Genomic DNA, 13,028 nt, shown 5'->3' on the forward strand with positions numbered 1-13,028 from the left:
GATGCCGGAAACTCCTCCACATTCCCCTGTTTACTTTCAAACTGCTTTGGCCAAAGGCCTGGTATGAGCAACGTGTGTGTTTCCCCCCTGCACGCATCCTCCTGTCGTTTAAAGCCCTGAGATTGAAGGGGGAAAAAGAGTTCATTGAGAGACGGATAAAAGGAAGGGGGGTGGGTGGGGAAGGGTAACTTCAGTACCCTGAAAACCAGGCTGCAGTCACCAGGCAACCAGCAGATCAAGTTTCAAAGCCTGACAAGGAGTTGTAAGAAGTACGGAGAGGGAGCGGAGTATGGGTGTGTGTTAGAGTGTGTGTGTGCGTGCATGGATCCATCTGTGTCATTGAGGGTGTTCAGCTCACACACAAGTTCAGAACATGCATCTGCGGCGCTCCATATTGTTTATGTCTGCCCGGTGTCCCTCGCTGATAAACAAAACCTGGTGACTCGTTTCATCCAGCATCTGCCGTAGAAATCCCTTTTAAGCCGAAAACTGCATAAAATGAGAGGAAGAAGAAGACTTAAACACTCCTTCTCTTGAATATATAAGTTTATTACAACACAAGTCTGATGGGAGAGAAGAAGTTAAAGTGGCATTGCGTTCGCTCAGCTGTGTACAGAATGACATATCATCAAGTCCCTTTCATTATCAGGGGAGGAGGGAACATCAACAAGGTTGCAGTGTTACCTCCAGACACCCAGAGTCTGCCTGCATAAGCATGCCAAGTGTGAAGGACAGCGAGGCCCTCTCAGGTCAACTAATCATGCCAATGCACAAATTCTTTCACAGCATTCCTTCATATCCATAAATTTTTCCCGCAGCTTCTATTTTAGTGATTTAATGAAGCGGCCGCCAAATATCCCTGGCATGCACATGCTAGCTCTCCACTCCACCATCACCCAAACCCTAAATGACAGGACACCATCTTTTTCTGTGATGCTGCGTATCATTACAATCATCACTGGAGTGATTCATGTGTTTGCACTCAAACTTACGGTCGCGGACTTCTCATCCCCTGAGCGGCATACTTTGCCTGCCACCTCCACTGAATCTTAGTTTTGTGGTTGTTTTTTTGCTACAAACGGTTGAGCTGCAGTTGATGATCACACTGAGCTTGGTTTTGTGTGCTAGCATAAAGTCTATGACTTTGACTGTGGCCTTTGTGGCACTGGATGCCTGTGTCCTCTGCATGGTAAGCCCTCTTCCTGCATGTGCTGACTCGGCCTGTCTGGCTATGTGTGTGTGTTGACCGTTTCTCTCTCTCCGTCTCTCATCCCTTCCTCTTTGCACTCACCCCCCCCTCCCACAGGCCGTGTGTCGCTGACCCGGGGTGCCTCTCTGCTGGTGGAACGGCTGACCCTGGAGGACGAGGGCTGGTTCGAATGCCGCATTCTGCTCCTGGACAGCAAAACAGACGACTTTCAAAACGGCACATGGACCTTCCTCTCCATCACAGGTGCAGCACTGCAGGGTTTTTGGGTCTCTGGAGCTGCTCCTTTCGTTGCTCATCACTGGCACTGTCCTTGTTTAGAACAGCCACAGTGTGGAGCCTGGCTGGGACTCTGAAGGTCCTGCCAAACTGAATTTTCCTGAGTATCACAGCAGCGTATTGGGACGTTCTGTGTGGCGTTCTGTGTACACAGTGATCGTGTCTTTGTCGATACCTCACCTGCTGTGAGCTGATGTCAATGTAGGAGTTGTTTTTCAGAATATCAGGAGCAGGACAGCGTATGCATGGCTTGTGTGGGCTAAAGATTAAGGTTAAATGTGTAAATCTGACTGTTTTTAACCCACCTACATCCCACTCTCTGTCACACACACACCAGTTATGCCTCAGTAGAGTTAGGACTTCCACTGAGAGTGTGAAGTGGGGATTTGACAGTGAATGAATGGCCTTCATGTGCTGCATCAGGTTGCAGATGAACACTGGACACGTGTCTTGCACATAATAGTATTTCATGAGTTCATGCATTGAATATCACGTGAATACTGTACATGTTACCTAAGACTAAGTTCAGTAATCCCAAAGCCAAACTTGACACACAGCCTTATGCACATAAACAGTGATTACATATTTTATCCAATCCCTTTCCAATTCAATGAGTGCATGTATTTTTAGCATGGGTGGTCCCATCAGGGTAAAAAAACACAAACATAGCAGTGTTAAGTCCATATTCTCCCCTCAGCAACACAAAAAAAGGATTACAAAACATAAAAGTCAGTCCAGATAGTTGTAGTGGGATTTGCTGTTTGGTGGTTACCCCAGTTATTGTGCTCCATTTACATCTGTGATGCACAAAACACCACGTTCGGAAACATGAACAGTGTCTCTTTCCAAATCTATTGACACAGTTACTCACTAAAACTCATAAATCTTCTTCAGTTGAGCACATTGCAGCCACACATACCCACCAACTGCCCCCTCCACACAGAGGAGGTAAAAGTGCTCACAAAGTGTGGGGGTCGTCTCACTAAACCAGATTTTCAGAGCATCCGTCCAGTTGCCACTGAGCTCTTCTGTGTTGGGGTGAGCTACAGGTGTTACCTCTGAACCACAGCAAATCAACCAAAGCCATCTGAGTTTGGTTGACTGTTGACTTTAGTGCTAAGTTAGTGCTTTGATTGCCTTCTTTGTCCCATTTGAATATGTAAATAAAGCTAAATATTTCATCTGCTCCGTCTTTGTTCTAGCTCCACCTGTGTTTATCAAGACACCACCAACTTTCGTGGAGGTTCTGCTCGGAGACGCGCTGACTCTCAGCTGTGGAGCCCATGGCAACCCTCGACCAACTGTTGTCTGGCACAAAGATGAGAGCCAAATTGAGAAACATGAAAAAATAAAAGTGAGTTGGATTAACAGATGGCATTTGCAGTATTTTAATTAAATACTTTATAATTAGCATTTTCTGGAGGAGTTGTTGCTTTGATGTTCCTTTGAAGCAAACTGCTTTGTTGTCCTCTCCACGACAGCCTCACGATCGTCCTCCGACTTCTCTTTCTGTTTGATCCTCTTACTCTGTACCTCCGCCCCCTTTTAGGTACTCAATGGTACCCTGTCTTTGGCCTCCGTGACAAGAAATATTTCTGGAGTGTACAAATGTCACGTGTCCAACTCGGAGGGGAACCTGACCCACTCCACACAGCTGCAGGTCAAAGGTCAGTGGTCATCTGTCAATCACCAGGGAGAGACGGAATCCCTGCTGATCTCACGTTTGAGCGTTTGCTGTGATGTGATGTGCAGGTGAACCAGACACAGGATTGTGTTCTTTAAAATAGCATCTACTACATATGTTTTTCTGGGACAAAAGGTCCATCCAGATAGATTAAGTTCGCCTCAAAGGCTTTACGATCTCATTGTGCGACTACAAACCCAGTGAACAGTGTAACAGTCATGGTTACAGAGTCTATACTGCCACCTATAGCCCGTCTGCTGCTGCTGCATTGAATCAAGACCGATCAGTACTGATCTGCTACCCTGGTCTTGACTGACTACATAAACACAATACTAACATCAGGGTCTGTTATGTTTTCTTCCACCTCGTCAATAGGACCTCCAATCATCATCATATCCCCAGAGGACACCACTCTCAACATGTCCCAGGATGCAGTTCTGCAGTGTCAGGCTGACGCTTACCCGTCTAACCTCACCTATGAGTGGCTGAAACAAGGGCAGAATGTTTACCATGTTGAGTGAGTACAGGTGTCCCTGCACTGTGTCCATGAAGTGAAAAGAAAACACACTTAATATACTTTCTCTGTCAGATGTAAAACATGATTAATGTGACTTCTTGATTCTCAGACATAATCAGCCACAGTATCCTCATTTGCTTAACTGGAATACCGGAAGGACATTTAAAGGAAGCCTTTAAATAAACACAATGGATCATTTAGTCGTTTTCCAGAGCATGTTGGTAATACAATCAATTCTAATTAGATTATCTATAAGACTATTATATCATTTGGTCACAAGCACGCTATAAACCCTACACAAAGGGGATTAGTGTTCAGATCATTGTGATATTTTCTGTGCTCTGATAAATAAACATTGTAAATAATCAATTTTTATTCTCATTACAAATGTCAATTTGATAACTTCTTAAACTGCACCATGTTTTGTGTATTTTGGTTTTAGGTCCCTAAAGTCCAGAGTGAAGATTTTGGTGGATGGAACACTTCTTATCCCTAATCTCATCCCAGAAGATGCTGGCAACTACACCTGCATCCCAACTAATGGGATACTGACCCCGCCCTCAGCCTCTGCACACCTGAAAGTGAAACGTAAGGTTTAATCCATAGACTGTAAAACAATGGATGTGGTCTCTGTGACGTTACCCAGGCTGTAAACATTTATTTCTACTGTAAAAGTATGTGTTTTAATAAGCCAGCCTCAAATGGCCTTTCAGGGAACTGCAGTTTTTGGTGCTTTCATTCAGCTTTTATAACCCTGGTCAAAGTTGCAGGGGTCTTGAGTATTTCCCTGCTTGCCCTGTGGAAAGAACGTCTTTAGCTACTTTCTGTGATCAATTCCTCTTTCTCCACCTCAGACCCGGCACGTGTTGGCCGAATGTCCCGGGAAACATACCTGCCTGCGGGCATGGAGGGAGTCATTGTCTGCCCTGTCCAGGCTGATCCCCCTGTGCTGTATGTCAACTGGACCAAAGATGGGGACGACCTGAATCTTGACAAGGTAAGCCTTGTCCTGAAGAAATCCAGTGTGTCTCTGCACACATACCTCTTTCGTCCTTGAATAATTCTGTCCTCTTTTGATCTCTCCAGTACCCAGGTTGGTTAGTGAACTCCGAGGGCTCAGTTTTTATAACAACAGCCAATGACAATGCTGTGGGCATGTACACCTGTACAGCCTATAACAGCTATGGCACCATGGGCAAGTCTGAAGCCACACAGGTCATTTTGCAGGTAAGGCTGATGCTCTCGACTTTAGTTCCAGAGAAAACCTTTTCCTGTGAGCATACACAGTTAAACATGTGCACAGGTAAAAAGTCTCCCTCCCTCCTTCAGGACCCGCCGTCATTCCGAGTGTCACCTCGGCCTGAGTATCTCCAGGAGGTGGGCAGAGAGCTGATCATCCCCTGTGAAGCCAGTGGAGACCCCACTCCAAACATAACATGGAGCAAGGTACAGGAGATTTTCCACTCTGAGAGGCAGAGGCGCTGCTCAAACATGTCTTATTACCGATACCTTATTTCACCTGTTGCTGTCACTCCACACAGATTGGCCCTACTCCTCGCTCTGTGTACACTGTGCTGGCTAACGGCTCCCTCCTGCTGCAGCCACTCAGTAAAGATCACCATGGGGGCTGGGAGTGCTTGGCCACTAATCGTGTAGCGACCGTCAGCGTAGGCACTGTGGTCATGGTGTTGGGTGAGCAGGCCGACCTTATTTCTGTAAATTAATGCACTGATATGAGACACTTAACCTGAATGTGTTCACCTGTATTGTTTAAACTTACAGCCGTATTTTTCTGTCTCTCAGGCACCAGTCCTCATGTCGTGTCCTCGGTGTATGTCACCACAGAGATGAACCAGGCCAACGTGTCCTGGGTACCAGGCTTTGATGGTGGATACACCCAGAAGTTCACTGTGTGGTCAGTAACACATAGTACACACTGTATGATGCAGTTTTTAGCTGTCAACAGTCCCAACTGCTTGATGGTCTGTCTTTATTTTGGCTGGTTTGAATTCTTTTTCCAGGGTCAAGCAGGCATCGAGGGGGAAACATGAATGGGCGTCTCTGCCTGTGCCAACATCCAAAAACTACCTGCTGGTGACTGGGCTGCTTGCTGGCACTGGCTATCAGTTCAGTGTTCTACCTCAGAATAAACTCGGCTCTGGTCCGTTCAGTGAAATTGTTACTGTGCGAACACAAGGTTTGTGCAAGTCATTTAGGTTTCCCTCCGTCTCTCTGATGCTGTTTTGCTGTCGGAAAATGTCAGTTTGAACTTACAGTGGGTCTTTTTATCAGCTGTGCCAACAGAACCACCTACAGCTGTCACCACTCTTCCAGCTCTGGAACCTCCCATACTTCTGGCAGCCAACCGGACTGAGCAGGGTGTTCTCCTCCAGTGGTTGCCTCCTGAGGCTCCATCCTCCCCGCTGACTGGCTACGTGCTGCAAGCCCGCAGGAATCAGGGCCAATGGGTCATCCTCAGCAGCAACATCACTGCCAATCAGAGTGAACTTATTATACAAGGACTGCTAAGGGTAATGATTAATTTATTTCTCGTTTAGCCAAAAGATCAGTCGGAGTGACCTCTGTGTTTCTTGCTTTCACTATTTGGTTGCATGTAGTAACTAACCACAGGCATACAAATCTAATCAAACACCTTCTCTCAGGACTCCAGTTATGATCTGAGGCTGATGTCTCGCAGCAACAAAGTACTCAGCGAACCGAGCCAGTCTGTCAATGTCTCCACTATTGGTAAGTGCCTTTCTATGGATGAGCATCACTTGCATATTGAGTCAAGCTTCCACGATATTACTTGTGCAGTGGAATCTTCTATCACCATTATTGACTACTGGTCTGATTGCAGGGATGGAAATTTACCCCCTGCGCCCAAGTTTCTTGGAGGTCATCCCTGAGCCCCTGTTGGCTGGTGTGTTAGGAGGAGTGTGCTTCCTGTTTGTGGCCATCATCCTCTCATTGGTGACAGCGTGCTATATGAGTCAGAGGAGACGGCGCCGGCGCAGAAAGAGAAGACACGGTAAAACATTGGTTTGACTTGGTGTGCGGAAAGAGCAGTTGATGATTTCTGAGTTTACGTTAAACACGCTTTGTAATGATGGGACTTTCAGCTGTGCTATCGTTTGACATTTTATTCCTTCCTTCACTTTTCTTAGATCTCCCATCTGCCTTCCAGAAGAGCTCCTCTCCAGAGTGAGTGTCTTCATCTGCGCACATGTGTATTTTCATTAAACATTTCTATTCCTTCATTTGCATTTTGATTGTAATGGACAGTTTAATGCGTCTCTGCCACCTTTGATGGAGTATGACCTTTAATAATTTTTTTCTTGTCCATGTCTATCTTAGCACTCGCTCACCTCCTCGCAGCCCAGACAGCGTTTTGAAGCTGAAGCTTTGCCCGCCGCTTCCGTTCTTCCCCAACTCCTCCTCCTCACAGTCCGACCGGTCGTCCTTCGATAAAGGCAGCCGCGGGGAATACCATGACCAGCGGAGACAACTCCTGTCCAACTCGTCTCCTCCACCACATTACACGCTCTTTGAGAGTCACCTAGGGTCTCAGGCCCCCTCACCAACGGCTCTGGAGTCCATCTCCCGAGGCCCAGATGGACGCTTCATTGTCCAACCACTGCAAGGGGGTTCCAGTCCCTCCAATAAGAAAAACTTGAAGGAGGACATCCTGCAAATTAATGGTGGAGCAAGTTGCTCAGGGAGCAACAGGACATCGTTCAGGGACTCTCCGAAGTCAAGCATTTTGAGCTCAGAGAAGGACGAGAGGAAGAATTCTCCTCTCACTGTGGACGTCCCAGAGCTGAGCAGACCTCCTTCCTCCCCTGGACGAGTACGGGCCATGGCCAGAAACTTTTCTCGTCACGGCTGCTTTTACTCTGACGATGAACAAGGCTCAGAGGCCCTACTGGAAAGAGCCAGCTTCTATTCAGACAACAGTGAGAAAAAACCCAGTGATTCTCTCAGGAGGCACCGTATGCCAGGCCAGGCTGACGATCTGTTCCTCACTTTAGGCAAGAAATCTAAGCATCTGGATAGAGACAGAGACAGACCACTCCATGCAGGCTACCAGCCGATGGAGAGTCAGTTGACTAATAACAGCACCCTGGTCTCACAACTTGACAGCGAGCTTGAGCGGGACAGCATTAACAAGTGTGTCCAATTGGCAAAGGAGAGGGAAAAAATGGAGAAGGAGCTGGAGAGCTATACAGCTGAACATAGAGGTCGTGGACGAGGAAGAGACGAGCAACAGTCTAAAAAGACAGAAAGTCCTCAGCGGGACTCACCCAAGTCAGAGGAAGAACCTGTATGGAAGCCACAAGATGTTACCATCCGACAGAAACACAGGCCCTCTGGTCAGACAAGTCGGGTGTCTGACTATCGGAGGGCATGCTACTTCGGGAACACCAGCAGTCCCATGGACCGGCTCCCTACGTCTCACATTCAATGGGACATTAGCCCTGTTACATCAGTCACCAGCCTCATTCCTGTACAGACCCCCCGGAACACCACATCGCCCAGGTCTCAGCATCCTCGCAAGCGTAGGGAAACCACAGAGGACTCTTTTGCTGTTGATTCATCATGCTCTCCAGTCACCCAGAACACCTCCCTCCCCATGCTTTCCCCTGATGTCACCTCACAAAGTCCACCTGTCCTGTGCCTACAAACACCAGACAGAGCCAGGTCATTGAGCCCTCAGAGGGACACAGATATAGGCAGAAAGTCCTTGACTGAGAAGGGTTTAAGGGAAAAGACACAGGATGGAGGTGTTGCAACAAGGTCTAGACATTCATACGCTTATGCAGGAACTCAGACCTGGGATCCAGCTACCAGACGTCCTTCAGTTGACAGTGAGAGGCCTGAAGGTTCAGCCTCAGCTCCATATCATCAGCCTCAGAGAACTGCAGAAGTAGACTACACAGCCACAAGGGATCCCAGTCCATCAAGCTATTCTACCTTGCCCTATGAACATCATGAAGTAGGAGCAAAGGCCAAAGAAAAAGACACTCAGGCTCGGGATGACCGACGGAGTTCAGGGTTTTACTCTGAGTTAGAGAGAGAGGGCGTCCGAACGCGCTCCAGGAGGAGTGACAAGTGTCTCTTCTCTGATAGCCCAAGCCCTATTTCAACACTGACTCTTGTAGAAGAAGTTGAGAGTGACCAGTCCCAATTTTCTGCCCCAGGAATGTCAGGGTCCTTCAAGGCCAAGCCTGCAGCTTCATCTCCCAAAATGTCCCCACTGCAGACAAGTGCAATTCTTGAATACCTTAGCCTTCCAGGTTTCATTGAAATGAGCGTGGATGAGCCTGTGGAAGACACTGAAGTCACAGACACTGCCGGACAAAGTTCAGAACTGAAGCCAGATAAGTCCCCGGGAACGAAGCCTGACGTGGTTCCTAGAAACTGGGAGGTGCATGTTCAGGAAAACGAGGAAAGAGACTCAAGCCAAAAGGTTTGCTTTGAACAGGCTCATTCTGCGGGTGCTGCGGAGTCAAGCTTTTATGGTAGTAAAAAACAAGGCTATAAACGCTCCTTCCACATGGATGGTAGAGATCTTTCACTTAGAGTTAGATTCCCAGACGAGACGAGACCATCGTCTCCCGGTCCAGAAAAAACTAGCAAGCAACTTTATGATGAGAAAACACAAATTCGAGCTGGGAATAAAAGCACAGAGAGACCTGAATCCAGACTTGGATCCAGGTCAGCTCACACCTTGTTCAGTGCAGCTAAAGGAATGGCAGATATCGTGTCTAAGCACTCACAGAGTTTTGTACACAGCAGTGAGTCTTTATTAGAGCAACCCCAAAGACAAGCTTCTCAGGGCAGTAGGACTAATAACATTGCATCACGAATATGTCAAGCCCCTGTGCCATTTCTAAAGAAATCCTTAAGCATCGGCCCTTGTCGGACGCTCTCAGGTATGGGACAGCCTCGTCCTTTTCTAAAGAAGTCTATCAGTTTAGGCTCACAGCGGTGGGAGCACTTCGAGACCCCTAGAACATATATTTCTGAGAAATGTTACTGGGACGAGTTCCCAAACCCGGACGTCAGGCTGAAGTCCTACAGTTTGGGTCACAGTCCTTCTTCCCTTCCCAGGCCAGGCCCCTCCTGGAGGGAGTATGTCCCCTTCAGACGTCCCAGCATGGGGAGCTTAGAGAGGCCTCACCATGCACAAAGACCTTTAGCTAGTCCTCCCTACCTCACTCCTTCCATGTACCCTCCCAGACAAACCTCAGTCTCCCCAATGCTTGAACCCTCCGATCCACGACGGCAAGCTGCTGTTTTCCCCGAGTCCTCCAGGTGGTCCCCCTCTTATCAAGACACCCTGAGGTCTGCCCAACATAAGTATGTCCCCATGCCCTCCTCCATCCCTGTCCCCCAGTACCAACACTGGCCAGGATCCAGAGCGGAGAGCATGAGACCCATGGACCCCAGGAGGGGCCCTCCGAGGTCCTATCTACCCAGGGGCATCAGCTGGCCCTCACCTTACTACGCCCCCTTCCCACCCAGGGAGGGGGACAGCTACAGACAGCCAGACAGGCTGATGGGGAGGGGAGGGGAGACAGAGATCAGGGAGGGAGGGAGGGCCAGCTATGCCAGTCAGAGCAGTGGTAGAGGTAGCGCCGGTCTCTTCCGACAGTCCCTGTCCGTCACTCCTACACTCCTCAGCTCCCCCGAAACCACAGAGGAAAGCGAGCGGCACAGAGCTGAGATGGAGCTGCCTGAGAGGAGAGCGAAAAGGTGAAACACCACCGCACCTGGATGATAGCAACAAACACTGGAGTGTCTTCTTGGCAGAGGGATTCATTGATGTTGCCAAAATAACATTAACGTTGTTGTTTTGATTACTGTTGTCTGACCACTTGTTTTGTGTATCTCGTTAGAAGGAACACATCAGTAGATGAGAGTTATGAGTGGGACTCTGCTGATGCCTGCGTGGACTCGGAGGTCCTGGAGGCCATGAGGTTTGATCAGTCACAAACGGGTTTTCGGAGAGGCAGAGTGGAGCCCAAATGTGATCAAGCTGGTGGCCTCCAGGACCAGCGACAGAAAGGTGATCTTTTCTTTACACTCCCGTCACGTGTGTGATGTTTTCGTTGTTGCACGAGTGTAAAGCTTGAAGTGACGTGATGCTGCATGTGTTCATCCTGTGCCCTTGTGCCGTTATTGTGAGCTTGTCCCATGACACACCATCCATGCCTTTCCTCTCCCTGATGCCCTCCCCAGGCCCGTCTCCCTCAGTCAGCCCGCCAGTTTCCATCCCACCTCGCTGCCAGTACAGCCGCTCCCTAAGTGAGGCGCGTTTCAACGCTCTCCGCCAGGAGTACCAGGAGTACAGGCGGGCTCAGGAATCCATCTGTTCCCGTGAGCCCTGCCTCGGCCCTGGCCACGATTCAGGCTCTGACTCCAACTCAGCCCTGCTCTAGCAGCTTGACTCGGTCCGTTGTTCTGCCTGCCCTCTCACCTCTGTCCTCTTTTTTCCACCTCTCACTGCTCGCATGCCTGCATCCTTTTCTCGCCTGCTACTGCATCATCCATGTGAATTCGTGCATGCCAGCTGCTCCTCAGTTAACATGTGTTAATCTGTGAGGGCTGTTCTCTAACGCTGCACCGCCCTTTGTCTTCCACAGGTATATCTAAGACAGACACCAAATAGCAGTTTTAAAGAAGAGACGGCAGCACTGTGGTCCTGGACACCGTCACACCTCACTGGAACTGTCACGTGAAGAACTCATGGTTTTATGTTTTTATCCTCTGTTACAGTAGACTAAAGTTAAGCAATTTAAAGAGACACTATTATACGCTGTATGCCATCAAACGTGACAGACTGCAACTCCTCAGTTGTTCTCAGATGACATTCTTGTACTTGTTCCATTGTGCTTTGCATAGTGAAGCTCAGAAGGGATTGTTTATTTTTCTAAGAACTGTATTTTTGGATATTTTTTTTTCCAACCTTGACAATCAGGCACACAGGGCTGCTTTGAGAAATGAAGTGCTCCCCCCTCCTAAGTCCTGCTTTATGAAAGCAGCAGCATGCTACGTGATGAAGGTCGCATTTCATGTTTATGCATCGAAAGTCTTCCCTTTAATAAAGGCAAAGGGACGCTAATGACAATGTCGGTCTGTAGGTGGAAATGTGTGTAGCTGCAGTGTCGCCTGTGTGTCAGTCAGACGGTGCTCGGAGCATTTTCACCACCATCTCCTTCTGAATATGAAGTACTTGAGTAATACTACTTAAAGATCACATGATTAGGCAACTCTTGTCGCAGCAGTTCATGATATTTAACTTTGCTACTCCAAACCGTTATTTACTGTATTTAAAAGAAGACTTTGTTTATTTGCCACTGTGATTTTCCTGCTGAACTCATTTCCTGTTTTATACATTTTATCTGTCACAGTAAAGTTCCCGTTGAAGACTTTCTACGTACGTAATCAAATCACTTCCCACTATTTGCTCAAAGTGTATAAATGTTTATATGTACTGTAATGTGAACGAACCCTGCTGTTGTATATTCCACTTCGTCATTTCATCGGATGAGAAAATGCTACTTTACTCCACCTGAATCGGTCACACCTGGCCTCGATTGAACGGCAGCCACAGGGAAAATGATTTTTGCCTTATTTTTTTTTTTTTTTGTAAATGTCAGAAGGACGCACGAGCTGATTGACCGTGGAAGGTTTGCGCTGACGAGCTATAATCAAACAAAACGATCAGAGGCTTAAAAACGATTGGAAAGCCGAACCTTTTTTACACTCGTTTGGCTCACACGTTGAGTATTTCTGTATATTTATTACGGTGAGTTATGATATGCAACGATGTTTACAATTCACATCACTGGTGTGAAGGCAACACTGTGAATATTTCATCGACTTCTGGTTCTGTCTTTGAATTATGAGTCTGTTATGAATTTTGTGCCCAGTAGCCTACATTTTTTTTGTTGGTTTTTTAACTGAAAAATAAAAGAAGTTGTTTTTTTTACGTCACCTGACAGATAAGAAAACCTTTCTAGCGATTCTTTGTACTCTATTTACGTAAAAAACCCAGATGAAGATCTTCATATGGAGTGAGTATGCATTTCTGATGATGGTTTTGGAAGTTTTGTACAAACTGGAAATTTTTATATCTTGCCACCTGGTTGTTTTTGTCATTTTTATATGTTTGTAATGAATAAATTGTTTTATTCTGAATGTACCAGACTGAGAATGTGTTGACTTTTACTTATTTATTTATCTGGTGTTTCGAGGAAATGCAGTGAGGATGAACACAGTCGCTCTTTAACTGAATCACAGCAGCTGGTTAACTAGCAGGGCTAATCTGGTTA

At 47.3% G+C, this 13,028-nt stretch overlaps 1 protein-coding gene across 2 annotated transcripts in view; it reads left to right on the top strand.

The window, feature by feature from the left end:
- Positions 1 to 12,899, top strand: part of igsf9b (immunoglobulin superfamily, member 9b) — a 28,279-nt gene extending 15,380 nt beyond the window's left edge. The window contains exons 4-22 of one of the 2 annotated variants that reach the window (XM_076730482.1): positions 1,307 to 1,453; positions 2,689 to 2,840; positions 3,036 to 3,153; positions 3,546 to 3,687; positions 4,130 to 4,275; positions 4,542 to 4,684; positions 4,774 to 4,914; positions 5,017 to 5,133; positions 5,229 to 5,379; positions 5,491 to 5,602; positions 5,709 to 5,884; positions 5,980 to 6,218; positions 6,351 to 6,435; positions 6,548 to 6,718; positions 6,855 to 6,891; positions 7,045 to 10,446; positions 10,590 to 10,759; positions 10,933 to 11,144; positions 11,337 to 12,899. In XM_076730482.1, the coding sequence (XP_076586597.1) occupies positions 1,307 to 1,453; positions 2,689 to 2,840; positions 3,036 to 3,153; positions 3,546 to 3,687; positions 4,130 to 4,275; positions 4,542 to 4,684; positions 4,774 to 4,914; positions 5,017 to 5,133; positions 5,229 to 5,379; positions 5,491 to 5,602; positions 5,709 to 5,884; positions 5,980 to 6,218; positions 6,351 to 6,435; positions 6,548 to 6,718; positions 6,855 to 6,891; positions 7,045 to 10,446; positions 10,590 to 10,759; positions 10,933 to 11,132 (5,849 nt within the window). In that variant the 3' untranslated portion in view covers positions 11,133 to 11,144; positions 11,337 to 12,899. The remainder of the gene's footprint in view (positions 1 to 1,306; positions 1,454 to 2,688; positions 2,841 to 3,035; positions 3,154 to 3,545; positions 3,688 to 4,129; positions 4,276 to 4,541; positions 4,685 to 4,773; positions 4,915 to 5,016; positions 5,134 to 5,228; positions 5,380 to 5,490; positions 5,603 to 5,708; positions 5,885 to 5,979; positions 6,219 to 6,350; positions 6,436 to 6,547; positions 6,719 to 6,854; positions 6,892 to 7,044; positions 10,447 to 10,589; positions 10,760 to 10,932; positions 11,145 to 11,336) is intronic. The other variant, XM_076730483.1, reaches the window with a different exon arrangement.
- Positions 12,900 to 13,028: the final 129 nt, after the last annotated feature.

This window comes from Chaetodon auriga, chromosome 5 (assembly GCF_051107435.1).
Source record: "Chaetodon auriga isolate fChaAug3 chromosome 5, fChaAug3.hap1, whole genome shotgun sequence".
NCBI lineage: Eukaryota > Metazoa > Chordata > Actinopteri > Chaetodontiformes > Chaetodontidae > Chaetodon > Chaetodon auriga.